At 36.2% G+C, this 24,722-nt stretch overlaps 1 protein-coding gene and 1 long non-coding RNA gene across 3 annotated transcripts in view; both read right to left on the minus strand.

Moving 5' to 3' along the window:
- The window catches only part of LOC132788814 (potassium channel subfamily T member 2), a 145,605-nt gene extending 127,201 nt beyond the window's left edge, over positions 1 to 18,404 (minus strand). For both annotated transcript variants that reach the window (XM_060796433.1, XM_060796429.1), the window contains exon 1: positions 17,830 to 18,404. In XM_060796433.1, coding sequence (XP_060652416.1) covers positions 17,830 to 17,909 — 80 coding nt within the window. In that variant the 5' untranslated portion in view covers positions 17,910 to 18,404. The remainder of the gene's footprint in view (positions 1 to 17,829) is intronic.
- On the minus strand, positions 835 to 1,389 carry LOC132792464 (uncharacterized). Its single transcript, XR_009633010.1, has 2 exons — positions 1,169 to 1,389; positions 835 to 1,037 (listed from the first exon to the last, which is right to left on the minus strand). It is a non-coding gene; the product is annotated as an uncharacterized LOC132792464 (long non-coding RNA).
- Positions 18,405 to 24,722: the final 6,318 nt, after the last annotated feature.

The raw sequence follows: 24,722 nt of genomic DNA on the forward strand, positions 1-24,722 counted from the left end.
GTCTCCCTCCAGCTTTCTATTTTGCTTTTAAAATTTGCTAACTCTAGTTAACACTTTGAGGAAATATCGGCTGTTGCCAGTAATTACATGAGAAAACAATTTCTACCTTGAAAATACTTCGAGATGGAGACGGTGTACTTAATTCTAAATTATATATAGTTATATCTATTACATATATAATAAATATGATTATTCCATTGGAAACAAAAATAAAAGTTTATACAAAAAACTAACAGTTTATTGATCACAGTGTTACAATTACTCAGACAAAAAAGTAAAAAAATGTACTTAAAGACAACGAAATTATTTTAAGTATTTTAAATAAAGGATGTCTGTGAAAACACAGAATATTGTAGTATTATATTAATATTATGTTATTATGCACAGAAAAATGCAACGAAGTGCATGAGGCCTCGCAATTTCGTACTAGTTTAGAACCATTAACATTTTTATTGTAAGAAAAGGATTTGCAACAAAATATAGCAAACTTTTGTATTATATGCCTAGAACGTTATATATTTGCTGGAGATTCGGGAGCATTGTAGTTCTGGTCTTTGGGCAGGTTTTTATTCAGTCAGCTGAGCACTGCGCACAACTGCGTAAAAATAATTAGAGACTGAATCCTGTTAACTGAAAATTAATAGCTGATATAGCCAAGTCGAGATCTATTTGTACCTTCATTTCACATGTAATTTTAAATCACATGCTTAGTTTTCTATAGAATGAAAGTTATGGTTGCAAAAGTAAGGTGATGTTTGAAAATTGAGGATTTATATGAGTCGTTGAAACTTATTTACGATCAAAGTTTTTAACAAAATATACAACACACTCGAATTATATGGCAATAAATTTATTTATTTGCTTCTCATTTAGAACATTTTAGTTGAAATAATTACTTTGCCCAGGTGGCCTAGGTGGTCTAGGTGGTGGAGGTGGTCTAGGTCTTGTTCGGAATCTTCCTGGAGCAGCTAATGCAACTGAGCACAGAAGTGCAAAAAGAAATAAATTCGGAATCCACCTCATCGTTAATTGTTAAACTGAAATAGACGATGCGAATTCTATTTATTTTCAAAACGGCTCTGAGAAATTCGTTTCGCGCTTTATTAGATTAAACCATGCAGCGTTTCAAATGCAAACTTAACGTTTCATATATATGAAAGTTACTTACGATCAGATGAAAACAAGTTAGAAAACTACAGACGTGAGTGCCCGCTACGCTTTTTGAATAAAAGTTAAACAGTGCGGTATTATTCTTAAAATATACCGATCAATTAACCGATATACCGAATACAAAAATGTATCAAAGGCCAAATTTTATGTCCCAAAGGTCGCAACTCTAGCTTAAAAATTGCGCTTGTTTTCCGATTTTTGTCGATTTGCGGTGGCGGAGATAGGAAACACAAGTCATACAAGAAAACAATTACGTGCAGATCATGTAACCATTCGTATCGGTTACTTTCGAGGCAAATTAATGTGTTCTCTTTGCTTTAGGAATTGCAATTTATCTCGGATGTTAGGGATATTGCAACCTTATCAGACCAAGAGTATAAATATTCATATACTCTATTACAAAAAATCTGCAATAAGCTAATCTTGCAAATTATTTACTAATTTTATTATTATTTACTATATATATTCTTGATCAGCGTCAACAGCCGAGACGATTTAGCCATGTCCGTCTGTCCGTATGAAACACTGGATCTCAGAGACTATAAGAGATAGAGCTATAATTTTTTTTCGACAGCATTTTTTATGTTTGCACGCAGATCAAGTTTGTTTCAAAATTTTGCCACGCCCCCGCAAATCACATAAATCAAATAGAAAGCGTAATTTTAAAGCTAGAGCTGCGAATTTTGGTATATACAATAACAATAATAGTATTTATGATTCCTGAAAATTTGGTTGCGATCAGATAATAAACGCCTTCTTACTAGGCGTCTTAGTTGCCTTGGCCAACAATCTGCTATATTGTGCTGTCTATGGTATATTTTGAATATGGTACTATATCGATATACCGAATATACCGTTTAGTGTAATTTTAGTATTTTATAGTATTTTCGGTATATTTTGAAAATAATACCGCAATATTTTGCTTTTATTCAAAATGGGTAGCGGGTGTCTCACAGTCGAGCACACTCGACTGTAGCTTTCTTACTTGTTATATTTAAGCATACCAAAACTATAAGGGTAACTACTTCATCTAAATATAGTTTACCATATCGTACAAAATATAGCTGGTATACATACAAACAGACAGATATTGCTGTGTTGTCGCAATAGGGTCAGAAATGTCTCCTTCCAGCTTTCTATTTTGCATTAAAAATTTGCTAACTGTAGCTGAGACTATGTTGAAATATCAAGTGTTGGTAGTAATTACATGATACAAGCAAATTGTATCTTGAAAATATGATAAGCCTAGATTAAACACAATTCTATCTATTATACAAGTATAATGAATTGAATCCACATAATTTTTCTTTTGGAAACACATATAAGAAATTATGCAATACTAAAAAGTTTATTGGTCACAGTGTTACAATTACTCGGATTAAACTTAATTTGTAATAATTAGTATCGGTTATCGAATAGATTTTATTCACAAATGGTAAATTATCATACATGTTTTGAATAATAAGAATGTTTTTAAGTGTTGCAAATTTGCCTCTTAAATGAAAGAATTAAGCTGCCGTAAAAAATTTAAGTTAATAATATACAATTTTAAATATAATATATTATTTATAATAATCCTTCAAATTATACTATGCGTATACTAATATTCATTAATGCTTTTATTCTTATGAAAGTGAATTTGTTAGTCGGTATTTATTGTTTTACCTTTGGAATTTCCCATTTTTTCATAACACAACAGCTGCCAATGACGCGAACGTGGCCAGCGACTGCTTTCCATTTTACAATTTGAGTTGTGAGTGGAAGAAATGTCGGAAAAAAATAAATTCAAATTCCAAAAAAAACTAAATTACATAAATATAAGTTGGACAGGCAAACAAGAGTAGAAAAAAGGAACTTCATTCATCCTCCTCTACCTCCATCCACGCACATAAATTATATAATATTCGACGCTGGCTGGAATTTATGATTTTCTATTTGATGACCTTTCACGACACTTCCCACCACCGGTTTTCCGGCTGCAATTGTTAGGCAGCAGCATCAGCACTTTTCATAAAAGTCAATATTTATTTGGTGTCGATTCTTTTTGTTGTTGTTGTTGTTGTGTCGCTTAGGGCATTGTTTGGCGGCATTTGTTTGCATTGTGATTGACACATTGCGTTTAGTTTGAAATATTGAAGAGTCGGATATTTGATCTAGTAGTGAGCTCAACATGACGTATACGCAATATGACGCATCCACAATGTGTGCGCTTTAAAGGCAACTTTAATATGGAATTAATTGTGAATATGTAGATACACAAAAGTAGTATTAGGCAAATCTCGGCAGAAAACCTAAGAGAAATGCAAAAATGTGCGAGAAGGCAAGAAGGTGGCAAGGCAGTGGCATGACCAAAGTTAAGGTTTAATTATGCAAAAGGTAAACGTGACAGGAAGCTAAACCGAGCACGGCTGTAAGCCGAGAGCACTACGTGCTGCCATCTGCCTCAGTCTTGTTAAACTTTAAATATGCCAAGCCATCCAGTGGAGGAGGAGCGAGCGAGCATATAGCAAGCACACAGCGAGCAGGAAGCAGGCGCAGGAGCAACAGTCACAGCTTTGTCGTAGCTCCTCGATATACGCTTGAGGGCTAATTGAACGCCATTTGGGTGGACAGTAATTGATGTATGAGCCAGTAGAGGTCCTGACGTACCTTTGGGAAGTGCACAAATGTCTGCACTGGGCCAACCACTGCTCTATATGTTCCCCTCTCTGTTTATCTCTATCTATGTGTGCTTGGGTCAAGTACAAGCGTGTAACCGCTGTTTTGTCCGCAGTTTCTGGGACAACGAATTGTATTGTTTTGACCATTGCCACAACTCTTTCAACCTGCTGTCTGTTAAGGTCCCTCTGTTGTTGTTTCCTGGCCTGTACAGCTTTATGGCTCACAATGCATTTGATTGTTGGAAATTTAAAACCCTTCTCCATTAGCAAATTGCAAAGGAGCGTGGGCAGTCAACACACACACATACACACACACATATAGAGAGAGAGAGGTCAACATGATGGGCAGCCTAATGAAAAACTCGCATCAATACTCGCACCATGCCGCGTTTTAACCTGTTCTATCGATCCACCCCCCTCCCAAAAAAAAAGGAAATGAATAGAAAGAAAACTAAAGCGTGACTGTAAATAGAGTAAGGAAGCAAACTCGACCTGCAGCACTTTGTCGCAAGTGTGCACTGGGCACTCGCAATCAAACAATCTGAGGCAGTAGCCGAAGCCGAAGCTGAAGGAATGAAGGCTTTCTGTGAGTGTATATTTTGCCCGTCTATCAATATTGGTCCAAGCTGCTTCTATTCTTAACCCATCGTTGAGCCAAGTATTTGCTATGCCAAGTGTTTGCGCTGCTTTCACGCCTTTCCCATTGCCACTTTTTCTTCTTCTGCTTCTGCTACTCCTACTTTTGCTAGCTGCTTGTATTCACACTCATTATTGAACAATCAAGTTGCAGTTCAAACAAGCGGGGAAAGCGGCAAAGTAATGGCATGTCTAGTTACATTGGAGACGCATGCTTAATTTCAATTTAATTACTTGCCACAGCAATTAAGAAGCCTCAACAAAAGGTCACCAAAAAAAAAAGAACAAGAACCCTCCAGCTAATTATGCAAAAGGCCGTCGTAATGAAGCGCTCCAAATGTGTCAATTGCCATTGCAAATGAACTGAAGAAGCGTTAACAAAAAAAAGTGGGCTTAAATTGTCTTCAAATGGAACCGTTTGAATCTTCAAAGTCCAGTAATTAAAATATTTCAAATTATTCACCAATCATTAACTGCAACAGAATAATGTGCGTATAATGTTTTTATAATTTTTTCGTTTTAGTTATTCACATTGAAGTTATTCAGATATTAATTCTAGCAGTTATCAAAATATTTATTGTTCAAAAATCTTTTTTTATTTAGATTATAATTTCAGCAGTAAACAAAATGTTCACTGTTAAAAACTTTTTTAATTGCGAATTTATCGTCTATTGAGAAAATAATTTTATTGCTACACATAATTTGATTTTGATTTTTACGACTTTTTTAATAATATTGAATAATTATAATTTCTAACTTCAATTCTCCATCCATTTCACTTTCTTTAACTTTTGCTTGCGTGCTTTAATTATATTAAATAATTATAATTCCCATTTTTAATTTTCTATTTAACTTTTGTTTGCCTGTTTTAATAATATGGAATAATTATAATTCCTTGCTTTGATTCTCTAACAGTATTCCATTTTTTTTTTTTTAACTTTTATTTGCCATGTTTTAATAATATTGAATATTATAATTCTTGGCATAAATTCTCCAGGAGTTTTGTTCCCCTGTACGATTTTAAGAGCCGGTTCGATAACAATCTGTTGCTCAAACTGTTTGCCTGACAACATTACTCAATTGTCGTGTTGAGTAATTAATCAGCTGCTTGACGCAAGGACTCCACGTGCAGTGCTCTCTCTGTGGACAGAACTGGGCTAATACTTAATGCCTAATGAGGATTTAGCACAATGGGGAAACGAGAACGGAAACGGAAATGGAAGTTGTAAGTTATCGCATATGCATATGCGTTACTTCTAAATGCCTCGCATCTATTTATATATAGACTTCACGACGTCATTGTACTATTTATATATGTACTTTATACCCAAAGCCAGCTGGCAACAAGGTCTCCAAGTGTGTTTTGTGTGTGTTTTTCTGTTGACCTATCGCATTTTTTCTGTTCTGTTCGGTTTCTTAGGGCAAACAACATTTTGTGTCGCCCCCACGACCACCACGTGGCACGCCTCATCAATGAAATAATACTTATAAATAAATAATTATGTATGCCCTTTAAAACTATTCGATAGAATGAGGCAAATACATACGAGAAGTTACCGCAGCAATTTTCTAAAGAATTTGCTGCCTTTGATTCTCGCAACAACTTCACAATACACTTCGAGTGAGTGTGTGTGTTTGTCCGGGTCCAGCCAAAAGCAGTGAGAGTGGAAAAAACAGAAAAAAGTTCAAAAATCAATCAACGTGCGAAAAAGGCAATTTGTGGCAGCCACTGAGAAAAGAGGGCAACAACAGCAACAACAAATGCTTGAAAATTCTATTATGAGCAAAGTTCCGGAGCTCAAACCGAAGGAGGTGTGTGTGTGTGTGTGTGGTGTGAGTTTTGGGTGTGTGAGTTTTTGGTATGCCGCACCTTAGCAAGTTGACAACTTTTGTTTTTTTTGTTTCTGTGTAAAGAATAAAGCATAAAATCCAAACATAATATTAAAGTTGCTTACTTTTTATGTCTTTTTCTCATTTCGTCTTCACTCGAAATGTTGTTGATGGAGCGAAGCTTCATTGAATTCCCCAACGTGACGTTGCTCAATGACGCATTTAATAGCTTTGCTTTTGCCAGTTTATTGTGCTGCGTACTCCACGAGGCGCATTCTTTTCAATATTCCTGACAAATTTTCATTGTGCGCGCAAATTAGCTGAACAACATTTTCTTCCTCCCAATTGTCATTTTCCCTTGCCACAACAACAATCACAGCAACTCGCGTATATACAACTTAATTATTGGCCATGCATGAGCGGCATTTGGTTGCTTTTAAATTTTATCAATTACCTGGCAGATTTCATTGGAAATCTCGCCTACTCGATGAAGTCCACGTTGCAGTTCAGTGACGATTTCGCAATGGTTGTTTTGGTTTCTCCCGTTGCTGTTGCTGTTGCTGTGGGGCAGCCCAACCAAGCGGATATCCTTTTGAATTTCAAATCAAACCAAATCAAACCGAATCAGACCAAGCCAACTGGAACTGAAGGATACTGTGTTCGCTTGCCACACTCAGTCTCAGTCTCAGTATCCCAATCTCCCAATTCAGCGACGCGTTGACTGGGATCGTTCACTTGCTGGCTTCGTTGCCAAGACGGAAACAGACAAGGACAGACAGAGAGACAGAGAGACAGACAGACTGACAGACAAGCAGACGGACAGAGACTGACAGACTATTGTGAAGCCCGAATTGTGCCGTAAACGCGAAAGAAGCCACAATGATGCCAGCGATTTATGCAAATTTTATGATAGCTGTTAAAAAAAGATGAAAAATAAAAGAGCGCGCATCGTTTGCAAATAGAATTTTCATTACACAAAAGTGAAACAACTTTCTGACTGAAAACTATGCATATCGATACAAGTATTTGTTGCAATCAAAGTTCATGCGAAAGTTGCAGATGTTTGGTGCATTTCAATGATGTGCTCTAAATATTTTATATGTAAGTTAGTTACAATGTTTGTAACTGGCAATTGATAGTAATTTATTCTAATGGCGCTACGCTATATACCAATTTAATATTTAGTATTCTATGGTGTACTTTAAATGGAAATATATGATAGGGATATAGTATTGTTGTTATTATAATACCACTTTAGCATTGTTTTGCTTTTATTGAAATACTAGACAGTAGATTTCTAACTATTTTACATATTTACTACTAAAAATATTTTTCAAATTGAAATTTGGATAACAATATTCCAAACAAGTAAGAAAGCTACAGTCGAGTGTACTCGACTGTGAGATACCCGCTACCCATTTTGAATAAAATAAATATAATTTGCGGTATTTTCTCAAAATATACCGAATATACTGCAAAAATACTAAAAATATACCAAATGGTATATTTGGTATATCGACATAGTACCGCATTCAAAATATACCATAGACGGCACAATATACCAGATTGTCAGCCAAAGCAACTAAGACCCCTAGTATGTAGGCGTTTTTGCCCATACAAAAATATTTCTTTTATAACTTCGACAATTTTTATCTGATCGCAACCAAATTTTCAGAAATCATAACTACTATAGTAGTTATTATATATACCAAAATTCGGAACTCTAGCTTTAAAATTACGCTTGTTATTCGATTTTTTTGTTTTGCGGGGGCGGAAGTGGGCGTGGCAAAAATTTGAAACAAACTTGATCTGCGTGCAAACATAACAAATGTTGTCGAAAAAAAATTATAGCTCTATCTCTTATAGTCTCTGAGATCTAGGTGTTCATACGGACGGACGGACAGACACACAGACGGACAGACGGACAGACGGACAGACGGACAGACGGACATGGCTATATCGTCTCGGCTGTTGACGCTGATCAAGAATATATATACTTTATAGGGTCGGAGATGCCTCCTTCTACCTGTTACATACATTTCCTGCCGGCACAAAGTTATAATACCCTTCTACCCTATGGGTAGCGGGTATAAAAATATGAAATATTTCGTCTCAGCTGTTGACGCTGACCAACAATATATACACTATAAAGATATAAATTCTTAAAGTAAATGCCATACTTTAAGTTCACACCTTGATTCGACAGAAATGCCACTCGATTAAGGTTGTCATTAAAAATGTTCGCAATATTTGCCACAAAGCGATAAACAGTAAATAATCTTGGCAGCAGCATTAAATTGTTGTTAAATTAACAATTTTATAATGTTAATGTATAGCGGAAAGCAGATTAAATTTACTTTGTTAATGCTAAATATACGTCATTTTGAATTGTGCAAATAAATAAAACTACAGGAGCAATCTTTTATGGCAAAGCATAAAAATGTAAGTAGCTGCTTAAACAGCTAGATATACTGCAATATAGAAAGAACAGCTGAGCAGGCATAAATATGCAAGTGCATTGTGTTGAGTTTAATATTTTGCTTCTATTTACTGCCCACAATAAAAATGCCAATGGCTAAAAAAGGGAGACACCACTCGGATTTACAAGGTTACAAAGGTCTAAAAATAGCAGTTAATATATGCATAAAGCACAGCTGGTCCGATACACACGCAGCGACCCCGTTCAGGAGTGCACTTGTACTTCAATCTAATCCCTCAAAGGCCGCAAAAGTATGCGAATACTTTGAGCTTGAATTTCTTGTTGCACAAGATAATTATAGACTAGCTCTAGTATTTGCCCCAAAGGGAGTTGTGTATTTGTATCTGCATCAAAGCATCTACAAAAAAAATGCAATCTAGGAACTTCAAGCAGGCAATTCACTGACATCAAATATGCTGAGTTGTGGCACATACCAGGGCTACCTGCTCATCAGGGCTGGGCAACAACCAAGGCTCCATGCAAATGATTGACGCCTCCCCGGACTCGAAAGTGCTCAAAGTTTTATGATTACATGTGTGTACTCAGTGGATTTGTAAAATTAACTGCAAATGTCTGCGATATTCATACTCATATTCATATCAGTGATAATCTACGTGTGTGTGTGTGTGTGTGTGTGTGTCAGAACCTGCACTTGAGATTGCTGTGGCTGCTGCTGCTGCGAAGCAACTGTCAAAAGTTTTGAAATGATGTTGCAACTCCCAGTTCGCACACAGCTTGTAGTTTATATGAGGCAAGTTTTGCTTACGCAACTAACATACGAGCCAAAACTGTTTAAGTTTCAGCTTGTTTTTAATGCCTAAACTTCAATCCGTGTAATGCACGCTAATGGCAAAATCTTTAGCGTTCTAATAGCATTCAGATGAAGTTCAGCTAGAGATGACATCTTGTCACAAAAGTTCGAAATTAGTATAAAGCAACTATAGCACTTTATTTTCAAAACTTTCAGTCAACGTTAGTCCAGCTTTGGCGACCTTTACAAAATTGTTGTCACACTAAAAAAAAATTTCAAATATTGTAATATATATTTTTATAATTTTTCTTAATATTTTTTTATTTTAGTCATCTGCTGATTACCTTAACTTTGGAATACATACATAAATTACGGTTTTATATTTATTTTCATAATATTTTTAAACCTTAAAAATTTACCACAATGCCATTCGATCCTGGTTCATAATTCATGAAGTAGATAGAATATATGTATGTATTATTCAATTTTGTATGATATAGGAGATTAAAAAGTTTGAGTAAAGTAATCTTTTTTTGTCGTATTAAGATTTGTCAATATTAAAATTAAGAAATTAACGTAAGGCATTACAATTACATTTGTTTTCATATTGTTTTTCATGCCTCTCCAAAACGTTTTTAGAGTTAACAAACAAGGACTATATATAAATCTTGAATTAAACTAAATATTTTAAGTATTAGTACTATCTTACAAGTTTGAATGACACTTTTCCAACCTTTAATATTGCTGAAAGAAATTTTAAATGTAGCCTTTGTCGTTTCCTTAAAAATCTCTTAAGATTGCATAGCCTTAAGCAAATGAGCATCTTTATTAACTAATAATGTTGCAGCAAATGACCAAACGTTGACTTACACATGGCTGGCTTTCAGTACAACGCCTAAAAATAGATGCGCTTTAATGATTCTTTGCACAAACGACTAAATCTAAGCAGCAGGCACAAGGATATGTCACGATTCCTTGGCTCATTTGCTGCCAATGATGATGGCAACAATGCGATTTTTCTTTCAATTGCTTGGCCACGTGTCAAGCTCAATTTCCCCAGCGTGTCATCTCTAGCGAGGCTCTGCTGTGTCCCAATTGGACAACAAGCTACAGGAACAACTCACTGCTGTTGAGTGCAGGACTTCTTACTTTTTTTTCCTTTCCTTCTTGTTTTTTTGCCCCTTTTGTTTTGCTGCCACGCGCTTGTTTACACAAAATTGTGTTAAACGTGCGAAAAACAAGTAATTTGCCATTACTCAGCCGCATCCGCTTCCTGTGCTTCTTTTACTCCCACTTTTCTGCTTTCAGTTCGGCTTTTGAGGGACAGAGAGAGAGAGCTCTGTGTTGGCATCCTGCTCACACTCTCTACCTTCGCTTGTCTCGCTCGGCCCCTACTTAGATATAATGAGGAAACTTTTCGCTGGATTAAACAACGTCTGCTGTAGGGAACCCTTTTTATTTTTTTGGTTGCTGGTTGTTGGTTGTTATTGTTGCTGTGGTTGTTTGGCTAAGTGAAACACACTCGTTGTTGTTGTCGTTCTTGTTGTTGCCTAATTGAGCAGTTTTACTCATCTTACGCTATGCAATTTCGTGGCTTTTTTTCACTCGCTCGGAATATTTTCCGAATCATTTCAAGTGCGCACTTGGCCATGAAAAATCTTTATGGCGAATTTGCTGTTAATGAAGTCAAAGTGGTTGGGGGGCAAAGTAAGAAAGAAAGCGTTTTCTGTCGAGGCATCATTTTTCAAGTGTGTTACTTTTGCGACCTCTAAACTTTTATATCGAAAGGGTTTTTTGAAATCACATCAATTAGGAAGCAGACACTTCTTTGCTAGATTTAATAAGTAAATTTCATGACACTTTTGACGGCTGCAAACAAATTAACAGATTCCATCACGTGATATCGTTAAAAACGAAGCCAAGCGAAGCCAAGTCAAGCTGCCATCCTGTAAGTCATTTGGACAGGCAATTAAATGGTGCCCTGGGGTCTGCATAGTTTATGTTTCTTGTGCTCAAACCTATAAAATTTTGCATTTTCGGTTATCGTAAATCTTCGAAGCTGTCGTCAGCATTGACGATATACAATGAAATGCCACATTTCGAGTATATATAACTTACTGTATATACATGTTTAATATTTTACATGGCGGAAACAAAACGTATGGGCAAAAAACCCAAAGGGCTCCCACAAAAGGTGCCACAAAGCCTTTAAGCCCACACAAAAAATAAGCCTTGCCAAGAGCAGCAGCTTAAACGAAGCCGGCATACGCTTCAATATAAGTAAAGTAGATACAAAAAAAAAGAAGATATATTACCGGGAATGATGTGACCACAGCTCTCAATGATAAAAAAAAAGGAGTTGAGGTTGACAGAACAAAGCGTTTGTCCAAGATTATATTAAGTACCCTTTAGAAGTTTAAACGAGTACTTATAATATTTCATATCTTTTATTTATGTCATTTTATTTATATTTTTATATAGTAGACACTCGAAATTAAATTAGATACTATTAATTTTTAATTGAATGGAATTTCATTTATTTGTTTCATTCAATTAATTACCATTTGTGATTGTAATACATGTATAAATGTATATTATATTATATTTATTATCATTAAATAATTTAAACATTAAAATAAGTTAATCAAAAATTAATTGTTATTATAGAAAAATGTCTTCCTTATATAAAAAATATAAAAATGATAAAAAAACAACTTGATAGATCTTATAATTAAGAATATTAAATGTAGGACTCTAAGCCTAGTAATATAATTCAAAAGAATTTCATTTAATTTAATACAATAGTTTTGCCATTCAAGTATGTTTATGAAGGTTTCATTATGGCACAAAATAAATAAAAACAAATATTTCATTATGACACAAAATAAATAAAATTCTTAAAACTAAACATTTAATTAATTAGAATAAAAAGTAAATATGTACTTAAACTGCATAAATGGATTTTTATTTAGGCAGAGAATTATTACATAACTTTCAAGTTCAAAATATTAGTTCATACATCCGCTTTAATACAATTATCATATTAGGAAATTTTTAAAAGTCACCTGCACATAGATGTCTTTCTCTTTAAGAGGTTTAAGGCAAAAGCAAAATACTCTCTTTGAAAATCGTGTAATTATTAGATTGCAATCAAGACAACAACAGAGCGCTTAGTAAGTTAAGTAAACAGCTAACGAAAATACAACTCTGCAAAGTCGGCTCTCAAAAAAACGAAAGAAAATAAAGAAAATATTTACCAACTGTTTGCTATGATAAGCAAATTCTGCGCTTGATGAGAAAACAAAGAGAACCCAATGGTTTTGGCAAGGTATATATATAGCATATAGTATAACAAAAGACGTGGAGGCATTTGTGGAAGCATCAGTGGGCCAGTGGGCCATGATGTGGCAAAGAAAGACAGAGAGAGAGAGAGAGAGAGAGAGCCAATGCGATGGGTGGTTAGTTGCGTTAGGTTCACGTGGCAAGTGGCAAGGGCTTGTCAGCGGGGCAAGTGCTTGGCACGGTCTCTCTACGTGGCATTAGAATGGCAACTGCCACGGCCACTTACGCACGTCTCACGTCGCAGTCAGCTGAGCAATTCGGGCTTATAAAAAATTAAAATATTTACGCCACATTAAATGCAAAAGGGCGAGAGCAGGCATTGGCAACAAAATATGATTTTGTGCCCGACGACACGCCACATTCTCACACACACTCGCACACACACACACTTTAGCATTTTATGACTTTGGCACATATACGCATCGAGCGTTACCTTATGGCACCGCTGGGAGGCCCGAATATCGCGAACTACGCGGCGTATGCGCAACTAATTTAGTCATATTTAAACAGCTTAAACAATTTACGCACTCTTCCATTGCTTTATTTAACAAACGATATCCTATAAGTCCAAACCATGCGCATAATATAAGCAGCCGAACTATATGGCGAACTAACGCTAACAGTCAGCTGAAAATGGCCAGCAGGATGATGAGCAGGTATTAAATTGACTGTCAAGAAATTCTTTAGATAGTATATGCCCGGCTTAATTGGGCAACGAAAGAATGAGTTGTTCACAACGAGATGGCGATAAAAGTTACCAAACACCTTATTCGCAACGGGGCTATTTAAAAATTGACACCCATCCAGTTTATCCAAGCTGTACATATAAGTCTGAGACTTCAGAGCACGTATTTTGATGCCAACGTTGAATTTCGTTGCTGTTTTGATCACCTTAAATCGGAGAAGTTTATCGCTGCCCACGACTGGCTCAAAGTACTCCACGAACTGCACACGATCCGAGCTGGTTTGAAGAGATTCCATTGTCAACTGCATATTGCCGCGCTTCAACACCTGATAAAAAGTTTAAAGTATGATAAGCTCTAGCAAAAGTATGTTAAATTCACCTCCTCCTTGGCAAGCACATTTATTGCGAAGCACACAACACAAAGCACAAGCAAATGAGTTTCCACAGAACTATTCAACATGCTGACGTTGCAACTAACGAGTTTTCCCTCGACAACTGTATTATTATATGAACGTATTTAGGCATGGAAACTCTTAGTGAATAGAGCTATTAAAAATAGTTTAAATGATTCGCCAAGCGGCAACAAAAAACATATAACAAAACAACATCATTTGGTTTAATTAAACGCCAGTTAATTGAGCTAGGCCATTAGCTTAACATATGAGCGATGTCTCGTTAGGCTTTATGGGGATATTATGGAAAATTACAGAATTTATTGAGAAGAATTCAAACTTTTCAACTTTCATTATTCATATTTATTATTTATTTTCATTCTAATGATATTATCTTTATTAAATTTGATATTCCATTTTATTTCATTTTTATTATATAATATTATATTTTCTTACAAATTTCTGTGTTACATTCTTCCTTACTTAAACTACAATACCCGCTTTATCAGAGTATGGAAAATGTTAGCAATTATGAGCTTACGCAGTGACGTTGTTGGTTGTCGTAGAAAATAGTTTTGGAATACATTAAAACAAACTTTATGAAACTGGAAAAACAGCAGCAGTTAATTATCTTAAAAGTCATTATGCAAAATAAAACATTATTCATAGAAATGCGACGAGCGCACAAGTTTTATTTCAAGTGAAAAACAGGCAACAGCCTGGAGAATAGATTTGTACATTTTGCGCAAAGACTTAATGCACTTCACTTTTACTACAATTCTATTTTCGTACTTTAGCAAAGCATCAACTGGGATAATCAAAATAAATGTCAATGTAATTGGCAATTTCAGAAATTTTATTTATTGTACTGAACCTGATAATTGCAATCAACTTCCATGATAAACGGATTCTTGCTTTTTGGCGTATTCATGCGGACATTCAAGCGATATTTGCCAACAGGATGTTGCATTGTAAACGAGTTCATCATAAATCGATTATTTATGTAATAAACTCCAGCCTGGACTGGACACAAGAATTTCGTATTGTTCACAATAATGTGATTGTAGATGCGCGAAAAGACTTTGTTCATTTGCGGATTGTTGAGAAATCGGCACGCATCCTTGTATTCAAATTTAAATAGGACTCGCTCGATTGTCTTCGAATGTACCTCGATTTTGATCGTAAAACTCGACACAGCTTTGGTCAAATTGAATTGACTAAGGTCAGGAACATTAGGCACAGTCTTACATCCAGTTACATAATCCTGATCACATTTTAGCTGCGCCGGTTCAATGTTGAATTTTAAATTTTCATTTCGAAATATCTTGGACGAAAACAAAAAATTCAACTTTTGATATACAAACTATATAATATTTACCTCCTTGCCGGCAACAATTTGTGCGCACCAAAATATGGCAAAATAATAAATTATGACTGCTTTCATGCCGCTGACTTTTAGACAAATGACTTTATTTCACACAATGGAACACCTTGTTGGACTAATGACCTTTTGCATCAGATCATTAGACCATTAAATAAAGTATATGATTCATATAACTGCTCAAATTAAAAACTAATTTTTATTCACCTCATAGTGTGGTGATTTTCAATTTTGATACCCTGTATTTTCCATTTACTCTTCTTCGTTTCGCTGCTTATCAATCATTTCCATACCCAAAAAAAACGCCACATTGTTGACTCAACGAACAATGAACTACATTGTCTACATTGACATTTTTAGAAATAGAAATAGAGAGAAGGAAAATCAGAAACGTAATTGAAAATTTTCCGCATTTACTGCATTGCACTTATAATCGTCCAGTTTTGTGACATCGATTGCACTCTTGCATAAAATCCAAACAAAATCTGTGAATATCGATTTTGTTGCTCTCGCTTCCCGCACCAGAATTGATTTGAATACTCATAGTGGCTGCAAACAAATATAAGTGAATACATCAATGCTCGAATTGAGTTTTGTTTGCGCTTCCCCCAAATACTCATGGCAAACAATTCGGCTTCCGTCTTATTAGGATTCATTGAGGAAAGCATTTAAGCTTTTAGCTACCTTGTTTGCCTAAGCTTAAAGCTTGGGTTTCTCTAAATTGCAGTTCGAACTTTGATTAATTGAAAATTTAGCTAAAACATAGTTTGATTATAGCAAAAATTGATAATAAACCATTAATCAGATGTATATCTGATTTATGAGTAATGATTTAAGCTACGTTAACTGTCTTTAAAAAAAGCTATATATTTCTATCCAAGAATCTTAAGCTTGAAAGCACTAATTTTAAATTTCCCAACATTTTATTTAAAGCTTATTCAACGCTCATAAACCTCACATGATAATAATTCACCAAATTTGTATATCTGAAATTTAATACATGGATTTTAATCGTTCGAACTAAAGACAACAATTTTAGTTATTTAAACTTTAATCTACTTCTAAAGTGCTTCGAAGAAATTCAAGCTTTAAAACCTTGATTCAACATTTTATTCAAAAATAAGATCGAGCCTAATGTTAATAAAAGCTTTTAATAACGTTGTTTGTTCAATCTTTGATCGATTAGACTTTTAACTAGAATTCAAAAATAAAAGCAATATATTTTGCGGTATTATTCTCAACATATACCAAAAATCCTACAAAAATACTATTAATATACCAAACGGTATATTTGTTATATCGATATAGTACCAGATTCCAAAAATACACCATAGGCGCCATTACGCTTGTAATTCATTTTTTTTGATTTTCGGGGACGGAAGTTGGCGTTGCAAAAATTTGAAACAAACTCGAAAAAAATAGAGCTCTATCTCTTAAGTCTCTTATAGTCTGTTTCATACGGACAGACGGACAGACACACAGACGGACAGACGGACATGGCTATATCGTCTCGGCGGTTGACGCTGATCAAGAATGTATATACTTTATAGGGTCGGAGATGCCTCCTTTTACCTGTCACATACATTTCCTCCCGCCACAAAGTTATAATACCCTTCTAACCTATGGGTAGCGGGTAAAAAATAATTCTATTGAAGCCTAAAATTGTAATTTCTTAAACTTTAATCTAAATTTCTATATTTGATTCAAAATTTCCAACATTTTTCAGAGAGATCAACCTAAAGCTTACTTAAGGGATAATACCGCATTTAAAGTATGCTCGTTAATGCCGCTATTAAGTATTTGCTTCACTCTTACTGGCTGTAATTAAATTTGAAATTGATTGAGGCGATCAGACATTGTGTTGTTTGCACGAGCCATTCAGGGACACAATGAATGCATTAGCATGATTCGGTCATTCATTGTGTGACGTTGGTCATCACCCAGGGTAACGTGCTACAAGCCATATCACTCAGGACACGCCAGGATACGTCAGAACACACGCCAGAATGTCAGAACGTCAGAGGGCCCAGAACTCAAACAGTCGTAGGTTTGCCATTTGCAGTTAATGAATAATTGAAGACGTGCGCGATTATTGAACCGAATCGCAGTACCGCCTCCCGCCACGCCCACTCACCCCCAAAAAAGCATGTCAAGTGAAAATCGATTAATCGATTTGGCCGCAGTGTGACATGAAATATGTACGAATACTGACGGCACTCACTGCTGCTGCTGTGTGTATGCAATTAAAATTATATTTAGACGGCGTTTAATTGCAATTAAAAAAATATAAACAACACGAAAAAAAACACACACACAAAATGCGAAAATTGCAGCAGCTGTCTGTCGACTGTCAGACAACTGGGCGTATGCGCAATTTTCCTAATTGTGACCAAGTGCGAGAGAAGTAGTAGAAGAACATTGCTGAAGTTGGATAAGTGGTCACAGCTGCTGGCTGTGTGGGCATAAAGTTGGTCTCGTCTCATCATTAGAAAACTTCACTTACCTTTCGCCATCATCGTTGAAAGAGAAATCGCCGAGCAGCAGATCACGGAAACGATAACGAGGCTGTAAAATGCGTGACATGTTGTTGCTGCTGTTGTTGTTGTTGTTGTTGCTTTGATTGTTGTTGTTGTTGTTGTTGTTGCTAGTGCTGTTGTTAATGTTGTTGCTTGTGCTGTTTGCGTTGGTGTTGGCGTTGCCGTTGTTGATGTTGATGCTTGTGGTCGTTATGCTTGGCACTCTCAATTCGGTGACTGTTATGGGCTCCTCGGGCTCAGTCTCTGTCACTGTCACCGCGGCTTGAAAATCACTAAAGTCCGTCACATTAATTAAACACTCGTTGCGCCAACCGCCAGCAGCAGCTTCAGTTTCAGTTTCACTACCAGCTCCAATTCCAATTCCAGTTCCCGCCAGCCGCGTTCTACGTCCTGTCACGCCCAGTAGCTCATCCTCGCGCGTCGCACTTGTGCCCGTCAGCAGGTAACCGCCACTGGCCCGATTGGGCCGTGGCGAGCGTAGGCGCGTCCACAGATTGGCGAATGTCTTGCACCAGGTTTACACCTTGGCGCCTGCGTGTCCCCCTATCCCCCTCAATCCCCCGCTTTCGACCCCTCCTCAGCACAGCACTTTGATGCCGTGTCAAGCCAACTGCAATCGATATCAATTGCAGCGCATTGTTCATCGCATGAGTAGGCACTCTGTTAAACGTGTTCCAGATGCCTGCAAAGAAATAATGTCACAAACACAATGGTTTAATCGCATAATAGCTTGTGCAAGTCTTAAAAATGTTAAGTTAAGCACGTTAAAGGTCAACATGTTATGAAAGAAAAATTATTTGCTAAGTGATTTACAAGAAAAGTTCATTTTACTAGTTGAATACACAGAATATGGTTTGACTGGAATGCAGTTTAAGCACAAATTGTATACTTTCATAATAATGCAATAAAAGATTTCTTTATGATTTAGACAAAACACTGACACAATGATGAAGTGGAATTCGCCCGATAGAATCATTTGAATTTGATCAGTTACTCAAATAGCGCATGCATTAAAGATAATAGCATTATGTTTTCATGGCTCTCATTTAACCATATGCATCACGAATATTCAATAAATCGGCGCTAACGATCACGCAGCACGCACATCTCTATCGCCAAAACAAACTAAGGCCCAGCAAGAAAATCCATTTGTTTTCACATAAATCTTCACAAAAGGCGGCAGCAGCAGAAGTCGGCAAACAAATCAACGTCAAATCAGTCTCCGTTTTATACATTTCGCTTTTTTTTCAATAAAACCACCGACTAAAGGAAACACAAAACAGACACTCATATGAATGGGCAGTCTGAATGTAGGAGTACTCTTGAAGACTGTCTGCAGTCTCCACCTCCCTCCCTCCCTCCGTAACCTGGCTGCGCAATCAAATCATCTGGCAAAGCTTTGGCTGAGAGCACGAGCAAACAAATTGCGCTGCCACTTCAGAACGTGTTATTATTGTTCCTCCCCTCCGCCCCCACTTGCTAAGCGGCCAGCCACTTGTTGTTTGTGAAAAATTTACGCAATTATTGTAAACACAGCTGTCTGTGTGCTGTCCAGGTGCGAGTCCTGATCCGCAAGCAATACGGCCATATAAATTATTATAATTAGTTTGCTGCCTTTGGCCCCCAAAAAACTTTGGTATCTTCATCTACCATCCAACATCTACATCTATGGTACATCGTGCTGCCAGTTATCGGGCGGCGAGCCATCAAATAATTTAGCTTAAAGTGTTTTTAATTAGTTACAGGCAAATTTACAAAATTTCACCAGCAAAATTTCGCCTGGCCATTTCTCATTTGTCTCCACAAATTGCGCCTAGTTTGCAATTAGAGGCAGTGAAGCAACCAGGAACAAGCGTCCTCATCGTCGACCAAGTTTCAAATTAGTTTTTCAATTATATTTATTGTTTGACGCGTGGCATTCATTTACCAGCAAATCTTTGTGGCATCGAGTTGAGTTTCGTGCGCACACAAGCGTTAATTTATGAGCGCAGTAGCATATGGAAGCTATCCCAGGAGTTGAATTTTCAAATTTAATTAACCATGCGATGTTCTTCATTTTAAGCACTCTGAATTACAATTCTTTATTTATACAATATCTGCACTTCACTGGCATCAATAAATTATCCATTTTAAATCCGCTTTTTCTGCACATTAATATTTACACAATATACTTCTTATGGCTGCGGAAGCTGCAACAATTCAAGTGAACAATCATTAACGTTTTTATTTGCGTCGAGAGGCAAAATGCTTACAAAAAATTTATATCCACTCCGGAAAGTAGGCAACAGTTTTTCGCGTTTTGAGAGCGAACTTAATGTGGCGCACAAAAGTAGGCAATGAATTTTCAGCAAGTGCCAGCAAACATGTAAGAGTCTCATTTAAAATGCCGTTTTAAACAAACGCATGGCAATCTGATTAAACGCTTCGACTGCCTGGCAGTAATAAATATGTTAAATTATCGATTCAATGCAAACACATTTTGGTAACAAATTTTAATTAAATTTTGTGCTCGCTGACTCGCCGTCGATGCGTGCCCCCGTGTAAGGCACACGCATTTAATATTCTAATCATTATTTACGATACGGCAACATTCGAAAAGCAAAAAAAAATTGTTATAAAAAAAAGGTCGAAAAGGGAAAGACTTAATTATGTGTTGTGGCGAGCGAAAGGCAAATGCATATTTTGATTTATAGACTGGCGATGGAGGGACAAACAAGACTCGATGCCCGGGACTCATTAGGATAACAAATTATTGTATTTCATGCGGTGCTAACATCATTTTCAGTCCGATGTACTCAACAAACTTCCACTCATCTATCTATCTATATATATATATATACATATATTGTATACTAACTAGTTGGCCTGCACTCATCACGAAATACATACTTAGTGAAAGAATACTTTCGCGTGTTAGCATTTTGCCTGTCGTGTGAATAGAATACTGGCAGCAAAAGGAAGAGAAAGAAACAGCGAGAGCAAGAGAAAGAGAAAGCGCGTTGGGTGAGAGACAGGAAATAATTGTCTTATGCTCATATTTCGTACATATTCATCAACAGTAATTGCCTAGCCGAGTTTTTCGCCTTTGTTTTAAGCCTTTCGCGTGTCCCTTTGGCCCGCTTCTTCATCATCATCAAGAAAAAGAAGAACATCAACGGCAACAACAACAAACGAGCACCACAACAATAATGCGAAGGATTTCATTGTGTGTGCTTAAATGAGACACAAACTTGTTCCTATCCATTGTTAATGTCCCAGGTGTCACACACTCTCCGCACGCAAAGTCCATTAGCTTGGATCTGAGATATATCTAGGCATATCATAGTTAACTGTGATTTTGACTAATATTTCCTATGATAGATAATCGTTTAATTAATCGAATTCTGTCTGTAGATATCAAAGTTTTATTGAAATTCTTGCATAATTCAGTTCGTAGTTAGTAGTGAAAAAAAGAAGCAGATAATACTCCAAAGCTAGCGACTTTGCACTTCTCTCTGATCAGCAATATGTATTCCAAAAGCTGTCCGTCAGATTAAAATCTTTTGTTAAAATGCACAGAACCGTATTGAAACTTCGACCACTCGCATGGATTCGCAGGATTCGCAGGACTTTCTCTCAATTCAGTCAGGTTTTTGTTTTGTTTTGTTTTTCTTTGCACGAGGCTTCTCGTGCTTTATTTATTATGCTTTGTCTCACAATGTCCCATAAGAAGTCGTCAGTTTGTGGTGCCTTTGAGCGAGCCTCTTGTTTGGTTATATTATCCAAAGGACTCTAAGCCCACAATCTCACCCCAGGCCCCGAGTCAGAGCTTCGCCTTGCCGCAAAGGCCACAACTGTTCTTCCTCTTCATTTTCTCGTTCTCGTTGTCGCTGTTGCTGTCGCTGTTATTGTTGTTATTTTTTGGCGACTTGTCGAGCTCTTGGAATATTTTATAAGAATAACTTGACCCGCTTTTTTACAACGACTGCTGCCGCGACCAGGACGAGTTCCGTGCGCACTTCCTCCTACATCATCGTCACAGCTCGTCAAGCTGCACGTTTTCGTATTGTCTTTATCATTGTTACCTTTTAATGCTGTCCTTTTGTCTACCCCCCTTTCTCTATCACTCTCTCTCACGTTCTATGTCTCTTGAGCGCATTTTTTTCCAGCAGCTCTTAATTAAAATTAACATTTCATGAAGTGCGAGATCTGCGCCAAATTACAGTAAAAAAATGAACACAACAAAAATATAAATAATTCGCCAAAGCAGTTTTTTTAATACCAACTGATCTCTCTCGCTATCCTTGTTCAACACTCGTCTCCCTATCTCTCTCTCACTCTTTCTATAGCGAATTTGCCGGCAGGCTGACTTTCAACTTTTTTTTGTCTGTCCCTGAAAATTATCCCTGATAAGCTTGAAATTATATTTAAATATTTATTTATTTAGCTTTTGTGCAGACAACTTCGCTTACAGAGAGTGCGTGGGGGACATATCAAGAGAGAGAGGATTGTTCTGTTTGTATTTTGGGCTCGCCAAAAGGTTAAATAGTTTAACCTTTTTGTGTGTCAATTCAATTGAGACATTTCGTGTGATAAAGGTTCTACACGGTTGTGGTGCAACAAATGGCAAAAATCGACTGTTTTAAGCCACAAGCAAACACAGTTTGCTTCAAAATGCAATAAATCAAAATGGTTTAGCCAATTAAAAAAAAAAAACAAATTGAATAAAGTTTGAACACATGCGATTTCCATATTTGTGGGATTAAAAATAAGCTGCAAAATATATGAATTTTCGTTATGATTCGTTCGCTTTACTAACATGAATAAATTAGTCAATCAAGTGCTTAAATATTTCAGCCTTCAGTGTGCATGATTCATTTTTATGTTGCATACTTTTAGGCGGGCATATAAAACATAAGTTTGCCATTAGCTCACTCTACGAAACTTCAATTTAAATGTTAGAGCGCCACAAAAAAAAAGGAATTGCTTTCAAAATGAGTTGAAAATAGTTTTTCGCTGCCAATGCAAAGCTTCCATTTAATTCTGTTTCTATTATTTTTCGCCCAACAATTATAATTTAATGAATATAGTTTTAAATGGAATTTATGGTGAAATTAAAACCACATTTCGTTGTATGCTTTTAATTAAAACAGTGGCACTTAATTTTATTAAATTTTTGAAGAGCCTCTTGTGGCTTCTCTTTCTCTCTCTTTCTCGCTCTCTGTTGGGACGCGTCACACCTTCAATTATTCAATAAAGCGAACATTCGCTTTATCAATAATATGGGGCAAAACCAATCAAATATTGTCGCCCATCTGCATGCCAAATAAGTTTGATGCGACGAGACGTCCCAAAGGACAACTTGCGACCAACAACAATAACGGCAACAAACAAAAGTCATTGGCAGGAGAAATACATACAAATTCATTTTCATTTTCTTTAGTTTTATTTTTATATTTTCTGTTCACCGAATGCGATAATTGAATGCATTATTCAAAGAGCCAATGGCCGAAACAAAGGCGACAAAAACTGATAGAGCATGAGGGAGGGATGCAGATGAGAGATGTGGGAATCTTTTACCTTTTGAGGCTCTTTAACACTTTATGGCTAAAGATGTAAATGTTCCATCCGGCATATTTTATGTGCCGAGTCATCAAAACTTTTCACAACACCAAACTTTGCAGATTGTTGTCGCCGTTTACTCGTTGTAGTTGTTGTTGTTGTTGTGGTTGTTGTTGTTGCACTTGCTAGATGGACACTAAACTTTTTTTGGGGGGCAACACGGAAATTTAGTAGTTTTCTGCATTTGAGCCAAAAACATGAAATACTTATATATGGTATAAAAAGAACTATGAATCCCGCAGCACGCGACGCGCATAAACGATCAGATCACTTAGGGACCACTGTGCACACACATACACACGCACGGACACACACACACACAGTTACGCACGCACTCGCAGAGAAAAAACACAAATTACATTCAGAAAAGTCGAATTTCAATATATGCAACTATTAGGTGAGAGATAAGTTTCATCGAATTGTAATTTTATTTGAACTTTATTTCGGTAGTTTCACTGTTTGCCTAAGCACAGCAAGAACTTAGTTCATTTTGAGCTTTAATCACCGTTACACTATTATCATTATTATTAAGTGCCGCCTGTGAGAAACAACCGCACGCGCGCCAGGCTAAATTTCAACTGACGCGAGTGCAAAACAGCGCAAAGCGGCAAACCTAAAGCAAGCCTCAAGCAAGTTGTTGTTGTTGTTGCTGTTGTTGCTGTTGTTGCTGTTGTTACTGTTCTTGTTGCTGTCTTTGCCGTTGTTGTGCTTATCAGAAACAGCTGCGGCCAAAACCGTTACACGGTAAAAGCTGTCACGAGAGCTTTACACTGCAGGCGCGAAATATTAGTTACAACGAAAGTAAAAGCAAACGAGAATTCATTTCAATGAACAATCAGTACTAATACAATTTAAATATAGTACATATGTATATTAAAAATAATAGCTGAGAAGCTATTACAAGTTAAACTTTATATCAGATATAGTTATTATGCAACATTAATAATTAAGCAAAAAATAAATATAATGTATTTTAATACAAAAGTAAAGAATTATTTACATTTGTTACTTTAGTTATAAACATTAAGTTAAAAAAAGACAATTTACGACAGAGTCAAAAGTATAAAATAATTGAAAAAATATAATATACTATATTGACTATATCATTGTAATACTAAAGTAAAACATATTTAATTAAGAATCACTCAAATATTTTAAAGATTTATAGTATAAACATTTTATTTAATACAAAAGTAAAATAAATAACTTGTATATAAAAACAGTTTAGCAATTGAAAAAAGTTACTTAAAACATTGAA

The sequence above is a fragment of the Drosophila nasuta genome, chromosome 3 (assembly GCF_023558535.2).
Source record: "Drosophila nasuta strain 15112-1781.00 chromosome 3, ASM2355853v1, whole genome shotgun sequence".
Lineage (NCBI taxonomy): Eukaryota > Metazoa > Arthropoda > Insecta > Diptera > Drosophilidae > Drosophila > Drosophila nasuta.